At 34.6% G+C, this 20,912-nt stretch overlaps 1 protein-coding gene across 1 annotated transcript in view; it reads left to right on the plus strand.

Annotated features, from left to right (window-relative positions):
* LOC140440712 (uncharacterized) overlaps positions 1 to 20,912 on the plus strand; it is a 216,012-nt gene that overhangs the window by 54,392 nt on the left and 140,708 nt on the right. The window contains exon 2 of the mRNA XM_072531074.1: positions 17,824 to 17,954. Within this exon, the coding sequence (XP_072387175.1) occupies positions 17,894 to 17,954 (61 nt within the window). The 5' untranslated portion in view covers positions 17,824 to 17,893. The remainder of the gene's footprint in view (positions 1 to 17,823; positions 17,955 to 20,912) is intronic.

Genomic DNA, 20,912 nt, shown 5'->3' on the forward strand with positions numbered 1-20,912 from the left:
TTGTGCCTATCCTCTGTGGATGTTGGCAATCACGTTGGTCCATACAACTTTGTTGACAGCTGCTCTAAACAGATGTATGGTAGTCATTCCTGCCCACTGTCTGATGTTCTTCAACCACGATGTCCTTCTGCTCCCTTGAGATCTTTTACCTTCTACCTTGCCTTGTAAAATTAGTTGAGATACTTCTCATTGCGCATCACATGCCCTAAGTATTTCATCTTTCTGGTTTTCACGATACGCATAATTTTCAGATCTTTATTCATACATTGGATGACGGTGTTGTTTGTAATATGATGGATATAGGAAATTCTGAGCATGCGGCGGTAGCACCACATTTCGAGGGCTTCTAATCGTTTGGATGTTGCCTCCGTCAAGATCCAGGCTTCGAGTCCATATAAAAGGGTAGAAAATACATAGCATCTTAAGACTCGTGTTCTTATATCAATGTTCAGGTGCATATTACATAAAATCTTCCTGAGGCGATTGAAGACAGCTGTCGCCTTCTCTATACGACGTCTTATTTTCTGTGAGTGGTCCCATACCTTATTTAGGCTGCATCCAAGGTATGTAATTTTGTCGATTATTTTCAAGGGTTCATTATTAGCTGTGAATGTTTGCTGTATTACGTCGTTTTTACTTTCTGCAACAATTTTGGTCTTCTTACAGTTTAATTTTATGCCGTATCTGTCACAGGCTTCCACTATGCGGTCTATTATTGTTTGTAGATCCTCCGCATTATCAGCAATCAAAACCTTATCGTCCGCATATCTTAAATTGTTGTACGATTGATTTTTATACCTTCTCTTAAACCATCAATAGCTTCTCTGAACAACATTTCCGAGTAAGTATTGAACAACGTCGGTGATAAAATGCACCCCTGACAAACAATACAATACAAAACGATTAAAAACTTCCTTCAAAATACAGCTAGAAAATCATAACAGTTACATAGGTACTATTTAAATGGGAATAAGCCACAATTAAACGTCAATAAACGTAATGTAACCTTTAATTGTGGCTTATTCCCATTTAAATAATAGTTACTTTAAAATGCCACAAGAAAATAGCTTTAAAACAATATTAAGAAAGCTCCATAGTTTTCTCTCTATCCAGTCATCATAATTTAGATTTCCTTCACTCATACGGTAGGTTATCACTGGTCGCTAGGTCTTTTTAAGTTACCCCCTTTCCTTAATTTTAAGCAAGACATACGGGCAACGTTGTGAAGGACTGGATGACAAATCACGGACTGGAACTCGCGGCAGAGAAGACCGAAGCCATTATTTTATTAAACTAACAAGACAAAAGATGGAACTCCAATGTGCAGTACCTCAATATGGCGGATCGGGGATCCCAAACAGTAGGTATCTCGGAAGTTAGCGAACAGTGCGGCTGCATTGGGGAGGGTGATATCCAACATTGGGGGAACCAAATCAGAAAGAACGAGGGCCCCGCATAGTGTTATGCAGTCAATCATTCTTTACGCGGCACCAGTCTGGAGTAGGCGGTAGAGATACAGGCTTTTAAGTGGCTCATGATACGAGTGAACAGAATGAGCCTGTTCTATCACGGTATGTGTTTCTCTGCATTTGTTAGAAGTAGAAAGAAGACAATTTTGTGTGAAAAGAGAGCACTTGACTAAAGCCATAAAAAAAGAAGAAAGGGAAAGATCAATGGAAAGATGGTAAGAAGACTGAAACAGCACAGAAGGTGTTCCCCAATGGATTAAGATGCTGAACCCGAGCCTAAGGGACTGAGTGGAATATGATCACAGGTTATTGGATTACTTCCTGACGCAAGTATTCACAAGACATAGGTGCTTTAGATCAGTGGTTCCCAACCTTTTTCCCATGATCGCCCCCTTAGACAGGTTTCACCAGTTATGAATACTACAATCGCCCCCCCCCCCACCCAATTAAATTGAAACAAATAATGAATCTATACAAAAGGTAAGTATCCATATTTATTTATTTTTACATTTCGTAAAATGATAAATGGTTATATATGTGTAAAAGAATTGTTCATGGCTTCCTTGGGCCTGGTGTCCCTACATAATTTCTTTATGTCTGGCTCAATATTGGTTAATAACAACCTCAAATCCCCTCTTTCTATTATGTCGAGCCTATTTCTTTGTCTGTTTTTCAATATACACACAGAACTAAAACCTTTCTCCACTAGATATGTTGTGGGGAATGCCAATAATAATAATTTGATTGCATTCCGCAAGATTGGATACACTTCTTTTATCCGCGGCCAAAATCTTTCGTACCCACACTCCCGAAACAAACTTTCAATTTCAACATAATGTCTCAAATCAATCAAGTTTTCTTGAAGAGAAGAACATACCGTTGAAACTTCCACGCTGAAAGGATTGCCATGGCCCTGGATAAACCAAGTTGGCACTTTCAGACTAGTCAAATCTTGGGAATCGGGACTGCAGATCTTACATATTTTCTTCTCTCTCTTCTCTGCATATTTTCTTCAAAAATAGATAGTTTGTCAATGAATGCTCCGACTACTACCTTCCGCTTTGGACATATTTATGTTCTTCCCCTGTAGTTGCAGGTTCATTTCATTTAATTTTTGAAAAATATCTGATAAGTAAGCGATGTCATTTCGCTTCTCTTGTAGTTCTGTACTCAGTGTTGGGTCAGTATTATTAAGAAATTCAATAAAAGTATCCATGAGACTGAAGAACCGCCTTAAGCAATTGCCTTTAGAAAGCCAGCGGACTTCTGTATGTAGTAGCGATGTATTAAATATCTCATCATTTTCTTTACAAAGTGTACGAAATATTCGATCATTCTTTGGTTTTGCTTTAATTTGATTTACCGCATCTATGACAAGTCGAAGAGAATCGTGCAACCTCCCACTCAAATTCTTGAGAGCCAAATGCTCTCTGTGAATGATGCAGTAAATACACAAAATTCCAGGTACTGCTTGTTTTAGATGTGCAATAAATCCCCAATGGCGTCCTGTCATTGCTGCCGCACCGTCAGTAGCACAGGCGATCATATTTAATAAGGGAATCTCTTTTTCCTCAAAAAATCTCTTAATGACCTCAAATATGGAAGATCTTTTTGTATCAGTAATCAGACTTCTAACAAATAGCATTTCCTCAGCCATTTCTCCATTGTCGTCAATGAATCGGACATATTGGAGCAAAGCTGTGCTGTCACTCAGGGTATTCTCGTCAAGTTGCACAGTAAACTCTCTGCTTTTCAATTTGTTGCAGAGAACATCTTCGACATTCGCTCCCATTTCATCAATCCTTCTGGAGACAGTATTATTGCTGAGAGGAACTGCATCTGTTACTTGGCTGGCCTGACTGGGTCCCAACATAGTATCAACTATCTCGTTGACAGCTGGAAGGATGAGTTCTTCTCCAATTGTGTGCGGATTGCCACTTTTTGCTATTAAGAATGATACCTTGTAGGCAGCAAGTAAACCCTTGTCGTTTTTCTTGGTAGCTTTTGCAATCAATGACCCAACAGTAACTCGCATTTCATACTTTGCCTTGAGCTCCTGTAAACGAAAGAAATACACATTCACTTTAATTATTATAAGTAACGGTAATAAAGTTTAAAAAAGGTTTTCTTTCAGTCTGAATTTTGGTAATAGAAAGTAAAAATAATTATAATATGTTGATACCTAGGTACAGTTACGATCACTAAATAGTTTACACTTTAATTTTTACATTGCAATACTTTTGACGTAAAAGATGCGTTTAAACGGGGTAAAAATTTAAAAAATAGGCTCCTAGATACGTAAGTCTTTAAACTATTCAATGATTGTAACTGTACATGGAAAAAATACATCCTACAAAAAAAAGACTTTTACTCACCGCAAAATATTGGACGGGTCTGTCTGACTTATCTGAATGAATCCTCTTCAAGTGATCCATAAGACGAGGCGGCTTCATGGATTCGTTTGACAAAGATTTTGCACAAATTAGACACAATGGTAGATTCTTATTCCCTGGCAATTCAACGAATCCATATTTCAAATACTCCGTTGAGTACTGCCGGCACTTTTTTTAGGTGCTGACATTTTGAGAGAAACACAAAAGAGTAATTAATTACAACTTATTGAGAAGGCAAAGAATAAAAACACTATCTCGCAATTATCAATAAATAATTATATTGCCACGCGTCGACGTCTCTGTCCGAATTCTAACATTGTGACTAATAATGATTCTAATATTGTGACGCCTCGTGTTCGATAAGATCTGTGACTAGCCGAGATATTTGTGTTATTATTACCTGCATTGGTATACATATATTTACTTTTTATTATGCTATGGATATCCGATCGAAAGTATTGTATTTTTTCTCTATTCTTATTTTTCTCAATTACCCATTTCTCGTTTTCCGGATGCTAAACGCCCCCCTTATCGCCCCCTTTTCACTGTCGCCCCCCATATGGCCCCCTTCGCTCTATCGCCCCCCTGAATATCGCAAATCGCCCCCCGGGGGGCGATCTCCTCCAGGTTGGGAATCACTGCTTTAGATAGTATCTTTATAGATTCAGAAAGACAGATACAGACAAATCCCTATAATGCGAATACTCCGACACTTTTACTCTCAATTGCTTCAGTGTAGTAGATGGACAGAAGAGAAACACAGAATATATAGAGAAACAGGTATAAACCCTGTGACTGTGAGGGAGGTAATATTAAAGATGATGGGAAGTAAGGAGGGATGGAGTTGTGCAAATAATTACATCTGAGTAGTCATTAAGAAGAAAGAAGAAGAAATGAAACAGCAGCCGAAATAACGACAGAGATAAAATCTAGATAAGAGAAGAAAGTGCTCTTTGCTCAGCCGTACACCGGCCATCCCACTTTCGAAGTACAGTATGTGTGACAGTAAACTGCGTACAAGTAGAAGAGAGTGGTTTTAGTTGGTAGGCAGGATAACAGAAAGGCATCTGTTTGCAGGAAATCTTTCTAGTGTGAAATGGGCCCGAATGTTAGTCTCTACTCTGAATCCAAAACACGCTAGCCATCCCTAGGGATGGCTTCTTCTTCTTCTTACTTTGCCCTATCCGTTTCGGACGTTGGCTATTAACAAGGCTATTTTGACTTTGTTTACGGCACCTCTGAACTGTTCGGTCGATGTTAGTCCGAACCATTGTCGCAGGTTATGCATCCATAAGTGTCGTCTTCTTCCCGGTCCCCTCCTACTGTCGATTCTTCCTTGGACTATTAACTGTAGCAGCCGGTACTTAGTATGCCTCATGACATGTCCGAAGTACTCAAGCTTCCGTTTCTTTACGGTGAAGATTATTTCTTTGCTTTTGCCTATTCTCTGCATTACTGCCACGTTAGTGATGTGGTCTGTCTAGAGGGAAGAACATTTGTATTTTACATTGTGGAAAAGAATCAGGATGGGTAGAAAATGCTTTATTACTCTCTGGTAAGAGTGTAAGTGATTGTCGCTTAGATTATCATCAAGATATGGATAGTACTTTGCTTGAAAAGTGGTTTGAGCAGCAATTACTAATTGAATTCAAAAGAAATAGCGTTATTTATATTATTTATGTTATATTATTTTGGATAATGCTCCGTTTTATTGTAGACTAAAGATTAAAATTCCAAACACTAATTCAAACAAAGCTGAAATTCAAGAATTTTTATCAAAACATGAAATATATTTTATGGATTCTTACACAAAGAACAGCATTAGCAAGAAAAGTATTAAGATTAGCTCCTTACTACTGAATCCAATAAAATTGTTGTGGTCTCAATTAAAAAGTAATGTGAGGAAAAATAATAATTCTCCTAAATCATTTTCGACTGTTGTAGATTTAACTAAGACCGAATGTAAGAATATTACAGAAAAAATGTATAGAGAATGTCAAAAAACTAGAATAAAAATACTTACAGTTCCAAAACATTATAAATAGAGTACCCAGTTATAACTTTAAACGATGGCGATGATAGTGATACCGATTTAAATGTAGACGATAGAGAAGTTTAAAATAATTTTTTTTGTATTTTTTCACTACGTAAAATATATATTTTAATATAAAAGTATTACTTATATGTATTTTTCTTTTACTTTGTGAGATTCCCGTAATTTTGATAAAATGTATCAGTATAAAGTCCGACCCTGTATACAACTATACCTAGAAGATTAAATCAGACATATCTTGCAACGAACACTAATTGAGAACGACATTCCCTTAGAATCCGTCAAAGAAGCCATACAACGTTTTTGTGAGAAATACGGTGAATGAGTTATACCAGGGAAGTAACGATTTTCCCAAGAGCCTTTTTGATACAGGGCTCTAAAAATTATTATCATATTCGTGTTCAGTGAAAAGCTTCCGAGTAATGACTGTGGACTGATTTAGAATAAAAATTAACACACTCCAAGAGACGAGGTCCGCCCTGGCCACCAGCCAGCTCAAGAATCATCGTAGTCATCATATTCTTATTTAGCAACCTCAAAAAGCCCCCAGTATCAAAATTAAACTCATTTCTGTCGATATTTTCTAAGATGCAAATGTTTTATTTTACCACCATCGATTTTGTTCACAAACGTTCCTAAATCTCTCACAAATCGAATGCAAAAAGTTGCATAGCCATTCAACTTGCTGCAAAAAATTGGTAGGTAGTGCTTTTTACTGCTTCATGTCCTCGCCTAATTGAAATGATATTATTTTTTCCTATCTAAATGGTAACAAAAAATATTATTTTAATGCCACAATACATTAAAAATATTCTTTCTTCCACATATGTGAACTTCCTACTTTGGTATTTTTATTAATTCCTTATAAAAAGGGTAAGAAGGTCGAATCGAATCTAATAAATTATGAGGTGTCTGATCGAATCCAGAAACTCGAGATAGTCTTTGACTGATTCGACCATATGTTGAGGTTTTTCTATACGTCGTCACTTCTTATTCCGAATCTGTTTTACGCCGATCCTTATCGTGGATCTAAAGCAATTTATAGCTCTGTCTAGTGTAAAATACATTCGGTTAGTTTTGTATTTTACGGTATCCGACTTTCTTTATTTCAAAATTGGAAATCCTGGAGAGTTCCTGGAGCTCGTTACGTTAGAGTAATTATTTACGAGTAAGGTTTTTGCTTTTGGTACGTAGTACATTCTCTAGTAAAGTAACTTTAGATCGACTTATTGTTCCTAACAGATTAGATGTGTTAGCAGTTGGCACCAATTAAAATAATTAATTTTTGTTTTGGTATTGAGCTGCGGTTATTTAGACCATTGATTATGTTTAAAAAAATAAGGCTGAAAAGAACTACAAAGATAAAGAAGTGTTATTGTTTCGTATAGTTAACAACATTTAAAGAGGTGCGATTTTGAGAAAGGAGTGAATTAGTTCCTTCCACCATTTTGGTGAATTTTATGCACTTTTCATATATATACCTCTACAAGAAAGTTATTTAAAAGTAAATTTCCGATCAAAATGTTACCCTTTAAAATAAAAAATTTTTTTTTTTACAAAAATATACTTATTTAAAAAAAGAAGCAAAAAAACAAGAAAACATGCGATTTTTTTTTGCCCCATAACTTTTTTCCACTGGAATATAGGTAAAGGTCCCGTCATTTCGGAAGGCATCTAATTTGCATATTACGAGGCATGTCGAAATTGTATATGAACCACCTTTGAAGTTGGTGATTGGTTATTGAAATTTTAACTAAATGACAGTGGCGCACACTATTTAGTAGATACAGCTAAAACATGTTATACTAATTACTAAATAAAGGCGATTTTGTAGTTTTTAATAATTTTGAACATATAGCTAACATTTGAAAAATTATCAGTAAGATATTTGATGGGGCAAAAACAATAATACCTTCATAATACGTTGTTTAAATTCAAATATGGTTGTATAAATTAATCAATACATTTGTCCTCCCTGTATTCCTACGATCCCTATAAGTACCGCCATCGGGCTCGTGGAATGCGTCCCTTTGAAAGAGAAGAGCACGAGTCGTTGAAAAGAAAAGACGCAACCCGGCACGGGAACCCATGCACGCATATTAAATTGATTTCGTTCGTTGTTTTGTAGTGCAAACCCTGGTAATTAGACCCAGCGGTAAGTTTTTACCTAGTTTTACCTAAACCTATAAATTGTTTTTGATTGTTTATTGCAACCATTTAAATTTTAATAATTATTTGCACCAATGAGGAAAAGTCCATTTTTCTCGCCAGAGTTATCGAAGGAATAGTTCTGTTAATTAAGTACTATTAATTTTTAATAGTACATTTGTTTGTTAATACCCCACATTGGCCTATCTAGCCGGATTTGAACTCATTTGTTGAAAAAATATTTTGTTTTATTTAAATTTTAATGGTTGGTTTCGTCGAATGTCGTATTTTTTATCGTTTTGAGGGTTCTTATCTTAAGTTTGCGTCTCTTGTCGTGGCTCGAGAATAATTTATGACCTTTTTGTAAAGTCGACCATATGGGACTTTTAAAAGGGGATTATCGTCGTTTTAATAAAGTATCGAATTACAAATCGGTAATTTCGGGGTTTTAGACCACATTTTTGTACACTTTCGTTTGTGTAATATTATTGGAACTCGTTAAAAATTTAAAATGGAAAAACTTGAAGAAAAGAATAGGAAGCTCAAATTTTTAAGAAAAACTGCTTTAAATGATATTCAGTTAATTTTCGATTTAGGTTTTAAGGCCCTTTCAGACGTTTCTATTCGCCCTTTATTTAAAATTAGACTAGAGGATTTAGATTCGATTCGCGAAGAGTTCTTAAAACATCACACTAATATTATTAGTAATATTCTTTCTGTACCAGACGCGGATACGAGGGTTGAAGAAAATGTTCGGGAATTATTTTTGGAACAATTTTATAAAATAAAACTATTTAGTGCGGAATTATTTGAGCCACAATTTGAAACTCCAGAACCATTTAGATCGGTAGTAGTTCCACAATCAAATATTCGCTTGCCTAAAATAGAGCTGCCTAAATTTAAGGGTGATTTTAAGGAGTTTAGTTCATTTTTAGATTTATATAATTCGGTTGTACATAATAACGCAGGCCTAGCAGACGTAGAAAAGTTTAAGTATTTGAAAGGATGTTTAGAAGGGACTCCACTTAGTTTGATTCGTAATTTGTCAATAAATAGCGATAATTATCAAATTGCTTACGATCTAATTGTTAAACGGTACACAAATGTTCGTCGTTGTGCGACCGCGCATTGGGATGCGATCTTGGGCGTACAGAAAATATCGGTAGTTAATTCGAAAAATCTGGCTAAATTAGTAGATACGTTTTTAGAAAATTTAGCCGCATTGAAAACATTAGATCTTCCGACAGAACATTGGGATTTTATTATGTTTAATTTACTTTTGTCGAAATTAGACGCGGATTCAGTAAAGTTATTTGAGTTAGAAAATAAATCGAATAAAATCCCGTCATTTCAAAAATTGGTAGAGTTTATTGAAACTCAGTACATTGCTTACGATAATTTGAATAGTAGCTTAAGTGAATCTAAGAAATCGTCGAGGGCTCCAACTTATACGGAGCCAAAGTGTAATTATAAACATTCCAATGAGTCAAGGCATAATAGTAGTTCATCCTTTGTTACAAATTCGTCGTCAATATGTTGTGCTTTATGTAAGCAAAGTCATTTCCTTAACCATTGCTCGTTGTTTTTGAAAAAATCTCCAAAAGAAAGATACCAATTTTGTAAAGAATCTTCCTCGTGTTTTAGGTGTCTTAATCAGGCTAATCATTCTGTCGAGTCGTGTCCAAAGGCCTTTAAATGTAGTAAATGTAATAGTCACCTTCATAATAGTTTGTTGCACTTTGATAGAAATCGTTCCAATAGTCAGTCGTCCATAGAAAATACTAATAATCCAGGGGCATCGGGAGTCGAACAAAATTTGCCTGAAATATCACATTGTGCTGCTAGTTTTATAGGGAAGAAAAACGAGACAAAAAAGGAAATTTTGCTCGGTACCGTTTTAGTTCACGCGATTGATAGTAAGGGGTGTAAACAGCCCTTGAGATGTCTGCTAGATTCAGGTTCAATGAGTTCGTTCATTAGTCGTAAAGCTGCCAGTAGATTAGGTTGGCCTAAAACTCCTTGTTCATTTGAAGTTAACGGACTCAATTCGATGCAAACGAAACTGAATCAAGGTCAAATAAGTTTTTCTATCCAACCTCGTCATCAGGAGTCACCGGTGTTTCACTTGGAGGCTATTATTACAGATCGGGTTTGCTCGGATTTGCCGAGCACCAAAATTGACATATCGACGTGGAATTATATTAAAAATTTGAAGTTAGCCGATCCCGAATTTAACTGTAGTCAATCTATAGATTTGTTAATTGGTTGTAGCATATTTTCGAAGGTGTTGTTAGAAGGTAAAATTGAAGGTAAAGCGGGACAACCAGATGCCCTAAATACCGTTTTTGGTTATATTTTGTTAGGACCTACTAGCACACCTAACCTTTCGTCGACTTCGCTTGTTTGTCTTTCAAATATTGAAGACCCACTAAATTCTTCGTTAACGAAATTTTGGGAACTGGAAAACGTACCGGAAAAGCCAGTTTCAGAACCAGAAGACGTTCTGTGTGAGAACATTTATCTGGAAACGCATAATCGGGACGTCTCGGGTAAATATGTTGTATCTTTGCCTTTTCGTGAATCGCCGCCTTGTTTGCAAGATAGCTATGATATTGCTTTAAATAGATTGCTATCATTAGAACGACGCTTATCTCGTCAACCAAGTCTGAAAAAAGAATATTCTTTTCATATGCAGGAGTATCTTGATTTAGGTCATATGCAGTTAGTCTCTAATGCCGAAAAGAAAAGGGGAAAGTATTATATTCCACATCATTGCGTTGTGAAACCAGATAGTGTTTCAAGTAAAATTCGAGTTGTATATAATGCGTCTCAGAAAAGTCCCAGTCGCGGTAAATCTTTAAACGACTATTTACTGGTCGGTCCTAAGCTGCAACAGAACATAGTCTCGCTGTTGTTGAATTTTAGACTTAATCGTTTTGCGCTGTGTGCGGACATTCGTCAGATGTATCGTAATATTTTAGTCGCTCCTGAACACATGGATTATCAACGCGTGTTATGGAGATTTTCTAGCGCTGAGGAAATTCAGGAATATCGTTTATTAACTGTTACTTTTGGAATAGTATCTTCGCCGTATCTCGCTTTAAGAACTCTCCAACAATTAGCATTAGACGAAGGCTCTCGGTTTCCTAACGCCGTCTCGCTTATTCGTCACGCTTCGTATATTGATGATTTTGTTTTTGGTGCTTCGACTCTCGAAGAAGCACAAACTTTAGTTGACGAATTAGTCGCTTTGTTAAAGTTAGGAGGCTTTGAATTACGGAAATGGTGTTCGAATGAATCCAAATTGTTGTCGCAATTTCCTGAATCCCATATTAATCCTCACTCCATTAATTTTGATCCAGAAGCAAATGGTCCTTCATTAAAAATCCTTGGTTTGAAGTGGATTGCACAGTCCGACGTCTTTCAATTTTCAGTCAAATTGCAAGACGTCCCTTGTACTAAAAGATCGTTTTTGTCCGAATTAGCTCGAATTTATGATCCTTGTGGTTACTTAACACCTATTACCTTTTTTATTAAACATTTAATCCAACAACTTTGGGCAACCGGTCTTAAATGGGATGATCGTCCTCCTTCGGAAATAATTCGGGTATGGGAACAATATAAGAGCGAACTATCTCTTATTTCACAGTTCAAAATTCCTCGTTTTTTGAATATTTCCTCATGTCCCATCTTAGAGCTTCATGGATTTGCCGATGCTAGTGAAAAGGGATATGCTTGTGTCGTTTATATTCGTAGTATTGATACTCGTAACCTAGTTCAAGTTAATTTACTGTGTGCCAAATCGAAAGTAGCTCCTATAAAACAGATTACTATACCTCGATTAGAATTGTTAGCTGCTGTTCATTTGGTAAAACTTATGTCGTTTGTGTTAGAGTCGTGGAAGCATATAATATTTCAAAATGTGTATGCTTGGTTAGATTCTCAAATCGTATTGCACTGGATTAAAAGCTCCCACTCGAGATTTAAAACTTTCGTCGCAAATCGCATTTCGTATATCCAGTCCCATAGTCAAAATTATTCTTGGCATTATATCGAATCTCGAAATAATGCAGCCGATGCGCCTTCGCGAGGCATGCTACCGGCCGCTTTTCTATCAAAATTAGACTGGTTAACAGGTCCTTCGTTTTTGTATAATATTCCATTAATTTTTCCAGAGGTTCCTCCCTCATTGCAGGAAAATCCTCTTTGGAAGAGATAAAGAAAGCTTTAGTGTTTGTTTCCACTCGTGAGGAACATTTTTTGTCTTGTTTGTTAAAAAATAAATCGTCTTTTACCTCGATCCAAAGAATTTTGGCTTTTATGTTGCGATTCGCGCACAACTCTCGTTATAAAAGGTCGAAACGGTCAGGACCCTTGACTTTCGTAGAATTAGAAGACTCGTTGATTATTCTTGTCAGATTTACACAAGAAAAGTATTTTGAAGAACATCTTCAATCAAATTCTTTTCCAAAACCATTTCGTAAGTTGGGAGTATTTTTAGATGATAGTACTCAGTGTTTAAGAGTAGGTGGTCGTCCATCTCAGTCTTCGTTATCGTATGAAGCAAAACACCCATTTTTGTTACCAAAAAAATCTCGTCTTACTACTCTTCTAGTTCGTCATTATCATGAGAAGTATTTACATGCTGGATTTAAGAGTACTCAGTTTTTGGTTAGTCAAAGGTTTTGGATAATGTCTTCTAAACAAGCCGTTAATTCGGTATTGTCCAAATGTATTAGATGTTGGAAACAATCTCCTAAAAACTTACAACCCCCTATGGGTAATTTGCCTAAATTTCGTCTCGGTGCCATTAAACCCTTTTCAATTTGTGGGTTAGATTATGGTGGACCGTTTTCGATAACCATGTCTCGTTACAGGGGAGTTAGAACTCAAAAGCCCTATTTGTGTCTATTTGTATGTTGCGCTACAAAGGCTTTAAATCTTGAATTAGCTAGTGATTTGACCGCGGAAGCTTTTTTGGCCGCTTTACAACGTTTTTATTAATTTTGTTTTGTTCGGCTTTTGTCAATATAACCGCGACGAAACCACCATTTTAATTTTAATTTTTTTATTGTAGTTTAAGTTTTGAATATTTGTGTAAGATTTGTATAGGAATTGTTTGTATTAATTATCGTTTTAGTTGTTTAAGTAATGATAGTATTTGGAATTCGTTTTGTTTTTTAAAGACCTTATGGCCTTTAAAGGGGGGAGAATGTTTAAATTCAAATATGGTTGTATAAATTAATCAATACATTTGTCCTCCCTGTATTCCTACGATCCCTATAAGTACCGCCATCGGGCTCGTGGAATGCGTCCCTTTGAAAGAGAAGAGCACGAGTCGTTGAAAAGAAAAGACGCAACCCGGCACGGGAACCCATGCACGCATATTAAATTGATTTCGTTCGTTGTTTTGTAGTGCAAACCCTGGTAATTAGACCCAGCGGTAAGTTTTTACCTAGTTTTACCTAAACCTATAAATTGTTTTTGATTGTTTATTGCAACCATTTAAATTTTAATAATTATTTGCACCAATGAGGAAAAGTCCATTTTTCTCGCCAGAGTTATCGAAGGAATAGTTCTGTTAATTAAGTACTATTAATTTTTAATAGTACATTTGTTTGTTAATACCCCACATACCTTTTACCTGAACAAACAAACTATTTTTATTGTACAAAATAATTATTAAGTTCTGAATATTGATGTTTAACAAAATGGATTTTTAAAATTGCAATTAATTGTCAAGCGTATTTTCCAAAATATCAAATACCAATACAATACCAAAATATTAAAGAGTGAGGATAATTATATGCTAATGAATGATCCCAATTACATGTACCTAGAACTTCTACCTGATTTAATTATTTTCTTGGAAGCCTTTTATTGACATAATAAAGTCATATAAACATAAATATTCCTGTCTTTGGGAAAGGCCTAATTTCATGGACCTACCCGATTTAAGACTGGGTAGGACGAAAGACGATCTTTAAATATATATTAACGATATAATAAAGACTACCGTCAATATTGCTGTCCTTCTAAAATATATGCACATCTAAATTTGTAAATGAAAATTTTAAAGATATAAAATTAACACCATATACATACTCTTTAAAAATTCATATAACTAATGTGAATGTTTCAAAGAAGAACAACAAAATAGGGGCACAGGACCGACAAATATGGAAGGCAATAGTAAACGCGGCAAATACTCACGAAGAGTTGTAACGCCATTGATAATGATGATGATGACGTAAATAATAATTCAAAATGTTGCAGGAATAATTCTTCAAATTTTAAACAGACAACACAAAGAAACAAAAAAGTACATTGAGAAGTAACTCAAAGCGATAGTAGAAAATTAAAAAATAAATAAATAAGAGCTTTCTACGAAAACAAGAGCCTATTAACGCTTTCTCCATATATGAAAAATGATGACGATCTATTACTAAATGAACTAGCTAGGGGAATAATGATAATTTGGTAAAATTATTTTACAGTAAATGTGGTTATTATTTTACAAAAAATTATGGTAAATAAAAATGAAGTAGTAATGGAAACACACCATGGAATTGTAGATGATCACATAGTAATAGAACTATATACAGACCAAGAAGTAGTAAACAAAATAACGAAGTAAACGTAATAATAGCTAAAAATAACGACTGTAACGAAAGTACAGAGAATACGATATTTAGGAAACATCGAAGGAATGAAAAAAGAAATATGTCGAAAATGGTATTCTCGACACACCCAATACAAAAGAGAAGAGAAGGTAGGCAAAAGAGCATAGGTATACAAGAGCATAGTATAGAATATTGACAAATAAGTAACATTGAGAACTAAAAGTAAAAAGTGTTGAAACATTGAATTTGAATATCCAAAATCTTATATACTAAAACGCTAAACCCTTTTCTTGTCCACCACTTTACTCAAAAACCATATTAGATAATTAAAATATTTTTTCAGAATATTATTAGTATTACGTATGAGATTGTCAAGATATACTTTTGGTACAGAAATTCACTTCCGGTTTTGAGATGACCGGAAGTTAAAATTTACTTTAAGATTTAGACTCCACAATGTATATATGGATCGAAAGGTCTCGTCGAGACGAATCTAAATATGTACTTCCGGTTGCGATCCGACACCGGAAGTGACCCGAAACGCACATAAAATGTCAAGATAGAGCAAATCTGACACCGGATTCGTGATCAGCATGCAAAATTAACTGCTAAATGATATCCATGTCGACATTTAATGAACTAAAAATTGCATTCCGGTTTTGAGGTCGACTTTCGGTTTGGTTTGAAAATAAATATTTCATTTAAAAAACTCGATGTCGAGTTGGTCCGCTAGTTAATACTAAATTCATTGAAACTCCTTACCTGTTGCTTCAGCAGTCTTATTTTTTACCATTAGCAGAGTGTCCATTTCACTTTTCATATTTTCAAAATAATTATACACATTAAATATTATTTGACGACCCTGCTCTTTAATAACGCTACGTTTTTTTCCGTCCATTTTCAGCAAGATTGGAAAGAAAATTATCTAATATTTAACACACACAACTTGTTCTCAACTGCACTGCTGGGCTACTGAGTATTGAAATGATTTACTGCTAAGGCGTGGCTTAGGTAGAAATTTCAAATTTTAATCTCTGCCCAGTGCGATAATATGCAAATTAGATGCCTTCCGAAATGACGGGACCATTGCATAACTGAAAATTTTTTTATAATTACCTACTCTTCAAACTTACGTTTATAAAAAAGTCCTTTGGATTTATAGTCCCCCAGATACAATTTTTCAAACTTTGCCATTCACACCATTTTTTCTATTTTCATCTATTTTTTCTCAAACATTGTTCTATAACTTTTTTTACGCAGTTTTAGGTAGATGCAGTGGTCTTCTTCTTAAAGTTCCATTCCCTATCGGAGGTTGGATATCATAACGGCTATGGTCACTTTGTTGGCTGCTGCTCTAAAAAGTTGTAGTGAACTACATTTAAACCATTCTCTAAGGTTCTTCAGCCAGGAGATGCGTCTTCTTCCTATGCATCTTCTTCGTTGGATCCTTCTTTGCATAATAATTCTTAGCAGCTCATATTTTTCTCCTCTGGTTATGTGACCCAAATACTCTAGTTTTCTTCTTTTTATGCTGTTCATAATTTCTAACTCCTTATTTAGACGTCGTAGTACCATAGCATTGGTAATCCTTTAAACCCACTGAATTTTTAATATTATTCTGTAACACCACATTTCGAACGTTTCTATTTTTCTTATGTGTTGTTTCTTCAATGTCCAAGCTTCCATTCCGTATAGTAAGATAAAAAATATGTAACATCTTAGAGCCCTCAATCTGAGATGCAACTGAAGGTCTCTGTTGGTAGGCATTGTCTTCATTTTCACAAATTCTTGCCTTGCAGTTTCAATTCGGACTTTGATTTCTCTGCTTTGGTAATTTTTGTCATCAACCCAGGTTCTCAGATATTTGTATGTCTCTACTTTTTCTATTTGGGTTTGCTCTATCATTAATCTTTCATTTCCATGTTGCGTTTTTGAGAACATCATAAATTTAGTTTTTCTCTTATTTATTTTTAGTCCGTATCTAATGCAATAATCGTTAATTTTATTTACCAATTCTTGTAGCGATTCCAGGGTGTCTGCCATTATAACGGTGTCATCAGCGAATCTTATGTTATTTACTATTCTTCCGTTTACAGAGATTCCATCACCCAGATCCGCTATCGCTTCCTGGAATATGGCTTCACTGTACACGTTAAACAGTAATGGTGACAGAACACAGCCCTGTCTTACACCTCTCTTTATATCTATATTTTCGGACTTTTGTTCTTATATCTTTATATTGGCCTTTTGATTCCAATACAGATTGATAATAATTCGTAAGTCTCGTCTGTCTATATCTTTGTTTCTCAGTACTTCTATTAGTTTTTCATGTCGGACCCTGTCGAATGCCTTCTCGAAGTTGATAAAACAGGAATAAATATCTAGGTTCATATCTAAGCATCTTTGAGAGAGGACATTAAAAGCAAACAATGCCACTCTCGTTCCTAGTCCCTTGCGGAACCCAAACTGAGTATCATCCATATTATCTTTTAGTTTTCTATATAATCTTCCATGAATCACCTTTAGAAATAGTTTGAGGGTATGGCTTATTAGTGATATTGTCCTATAGTCTAAACAATCTTTGGCATATATTGTTTTTGGTATTGCTACAAAGGTGGACACCAACCATTCCTGTGGGATTTTTCCAGTTTTATATACTTCATTAAATAGGTCCAGAAGTACAGGTAGAGTTTCATCGTCTAGACATTTCAGTAGTTCCGCAGATGCAGTGGTACAATTATTTAAAAAATCTATTATCTTTAAAATGGTCTACAGACGGGTTTAACAAGGATTAATTTCAAGCAAGATATGGTTCTTCAAGCTATAAAAAGCCTTTAATTTTGGGATAATTTACTATTATCCTTTTCGACATTGTACAATTTAATTGAATGTTTTCATACCTAATCCAAAATTGCTGTAAAATTATGGAGTATACTCTAAATATTTTTGCAATGTTACTTGAACACATTTACTATAATTCTAATATTGGCAGATTATGAATAAAAATATTACTAAAGAATAAACTTATCTACTTGTTTGACCAAAGTCTCAGATGATTACTTAGAGATTAAAAGAAATGCTCAAACGTCGTAATCTTATTAACTTCAAACTTTTATGCTTATAAGACTTTTCTTTAGTTTCAGAATACTTAAGTACGCGTGTTTGGAAGTTTGAGGAGATTATCAACAGTTCCTAAACGCTTTTAATATGCCTGTAGGAGGCAGAGTAGCAGGGAAAGTAAGTGGGATAGTCTCCAGTAATTATAATGGTAAGTGGCTTCTCAGTACCGCATTTAGCTTGGATTTGTATTCTTTTAAAACAATCAAACAAAATAATCTTACACAGAACAATGAATGAAATATCACACTTTCTTTAATAATTATACAGGGTTTTTACATAATGTATTTTGTAGATTCATTTTTTAAATGAAATCAAATTTCAATCGAGGGGCGGCAAGTAAAAAAAACGGCTAAAAGTAAATAAATATGTTAATTTTTCGGACGTGTACGAACTCATCACTATATAGCCCCCCATAAAATTATTAGACCCTCGGAGATATAGTAAACTGATCACCGGCATCCTTTGGAGATTGGTAAACTCATCACCGCAGATAGGTAAACTCATCACCGGGATTTTTGCCTGGTTTCTAATGCGAAAATTGCCTCTTACCTGTTAAACTATTCGTTTATGTAATAATTTAATAAAATCAGAAATTATTTTAAGCAAGTTGCTTTAAAATTTAACTGAGATATTAATATGTCACACGGTGTGGCCTATTAGACGTATCTGCCAATCTAAATGGTTTTGAGATCTAAAAATTTAGTTACATAGGATTTCGATAGTTAACTTTAAAATGAAAATATTTGTCAACATTTGCTATTTTTGTTTATATCGGAAGTGGTCCCAACTTCGTTATTTGATTTTCATTGCATTTTTATATTCCTCATTGAATTCTCGAAATAATTTGTTAAGCATATATTCGGTCTAAGTCTTATTGTTTTGGCGTTATTTGACTATCTTGAAAATAATAGACGATTTTGGAGAGGAAGTAAATATAAAATGTCTAAAAAATAGGAAAAGCTAAAAACTTGAGTGTGCTATTAGTGCATTGAAGTCGAAGGAAACTTCGACTTGTACAAAAATCCCACAATTGTGCTTTTAAAACCAATTTTTTTACATTTTTTGGTTAGTTTTCGCCATTATTTGTAGGAGTCAGATGAGTTGTTCATTTCATTTTATAAACATCATGACAATTAACCTCAATTAGTGTAAGATACAAAATAATTTTTATTCTGTAGTTTATACTAATTTTGTTTATTGTAGCACCCTGATGATACAAATAAAGATTTGCGAAAGCTTGGTAGACTAAACAGAGTACTTCTTTGTCCTATCTTCAGCTGCACACCCAAATAGTTATGTTTTGAAGTTATGAGTCCAATTAAGTCGGTACCATATGGAAATTTTTTTTATTTTTAGCTTTATGAAAAAAAAAATTATTTGATCTAGAACTTCAATCATCAGAATCAGATATTAGTATTCTTCAGTCATTTACGCGGTTCGTTAAACAGCATGAATTTTATTAAGACTTTTTTTTAACAAACCGCGTATACAACTAGAAAAATTTAATATCCGATCATTGTATTCTAGGTTTTAGATCATTCAAAACTTTTTGTGTAACATAAATATTTTAAATAATTGATGGATTCGACCGTTACTTGATGGAAATTCATTTTATGTAACAATACAACACTGAAAACTTTGTTTTCAAAACTTCCACAAAATTTATTTTAAGTTCTTATCACTACAGCTGTTTCGGCTGATTGTCTTTCTCAAGTGAGAAAGTCTCACTTGAGAAAGGCAACAAAAGCTCATAACAATTTAATTAGAAATCTCAAAATGTAATATCAGAAAAGGTAATCTACAGCAACAAAGTGATATTATGCCTTGCCTACAAGAAACATCGTATACAGTTAACTTAAAGAACTTAATTACGCTGATTTTTTTCTGTTTGATCAGGATGATTCGCGAAAACCAGTGCGAAACAACTAAACAAAAACGGTATAAAATTTCTACTCACCAGTTGTATGACATTTAGCCTTACACCCTTTCGTCGCACAAGTCCACAAAAGGCAATTCGATTTTTTTAGAGTCTTTCGCAATTGAAATTTGATATTATTGATAATCATTATTTTTTGTTCGCGTTGGCTCAGGACGTAATCAATTAGCAGTTCACTATTCATGTTGAAGAAACAAGGGCAAACGAAGAGAAATTTTTCTTTTCGCATGATTTTAGGTAGCTATCAATAGAATTTTGTGGAATTCCCAAATAAAAACCAATAAATTGCAGTTGCATTTAAGACATCTGGATTTGGATTATACTGTGAAATTACCAAAAACTAGCCGTTTGCTGGGATTTTATGGTCTATACCTGATCCGGGGTGCAGGTAGGCCAGTGATCAGTTTACCAATCTCTTAGGGTCTATTTTGAAAACCCCACTTTTATGGCGGTGATGAGTTTGTACTATGTACGAGGGTATTTATGGTAATTGGTGATGAGTTTACGTGTACCCAATTTTTCACCTACAATTTTTTTCGAAATTTCCGTAATTGTAGTGAGTTTTTAATAGTAAATTTGCAAACTGTAAGTTATATAAGGATATCTCAATATACTGGTATAATTAGTTGTTAATTGAAGCATTTTCGTCTTCTTCCTCCTGACTTTAAGAATAAGTGTGATATATAAAATATATATCCAATACAGCGATTTAAGAATACTTTAATAAATTAAATAGTTGTTTAACAAATTTTATTAGAATAATTCGAAATCTAGAGCATACAATATATAACAAATGCGTGTCTGTTATAGAAACACATATGTTGTAGTAAATCGTAACCTTGCAAGCTAAGCATAATAATATTGTAACGATAAGACTACCAAAGAGAACTGAAGTACTATCATAAAAATAATACCTTAATCAACCATGGGAGTTTATCGTCTATGCCTTGCCTAGCTCAGTATCCCAAGTGTGAGTTCGTCTTGTCTTAAACTAAGGATTGAACCTGAACTCTTAGCTGATAGCAAATAAAACAAATCTTAACCAAAGATGTTTATTAAAAAGGATAAAAAAACAATAATTAACCCTGCCAAAGCCTAACAATTATTAAGTGATACTTATTGCTTCGATGGGCTGCTTATGTGTTGTAGATGTTAGGTCCTCCAATTAAA

This window comes from Diabrotica undecimpunctata, chromosome 5 (assembly GCF_040954645.1).
Source record: "Diabrotica undecimpunctata isolate CICGRU chromosome 5, icDiaUnde3, whole genome shotgun sequence".
Lineage (NCBI taxonomy): Eukaryota > Metazoa > Arthropoda > Insecta > Coleoptera > Chrysomelidae > Diabrotica > Diabrotica undecimpunctata.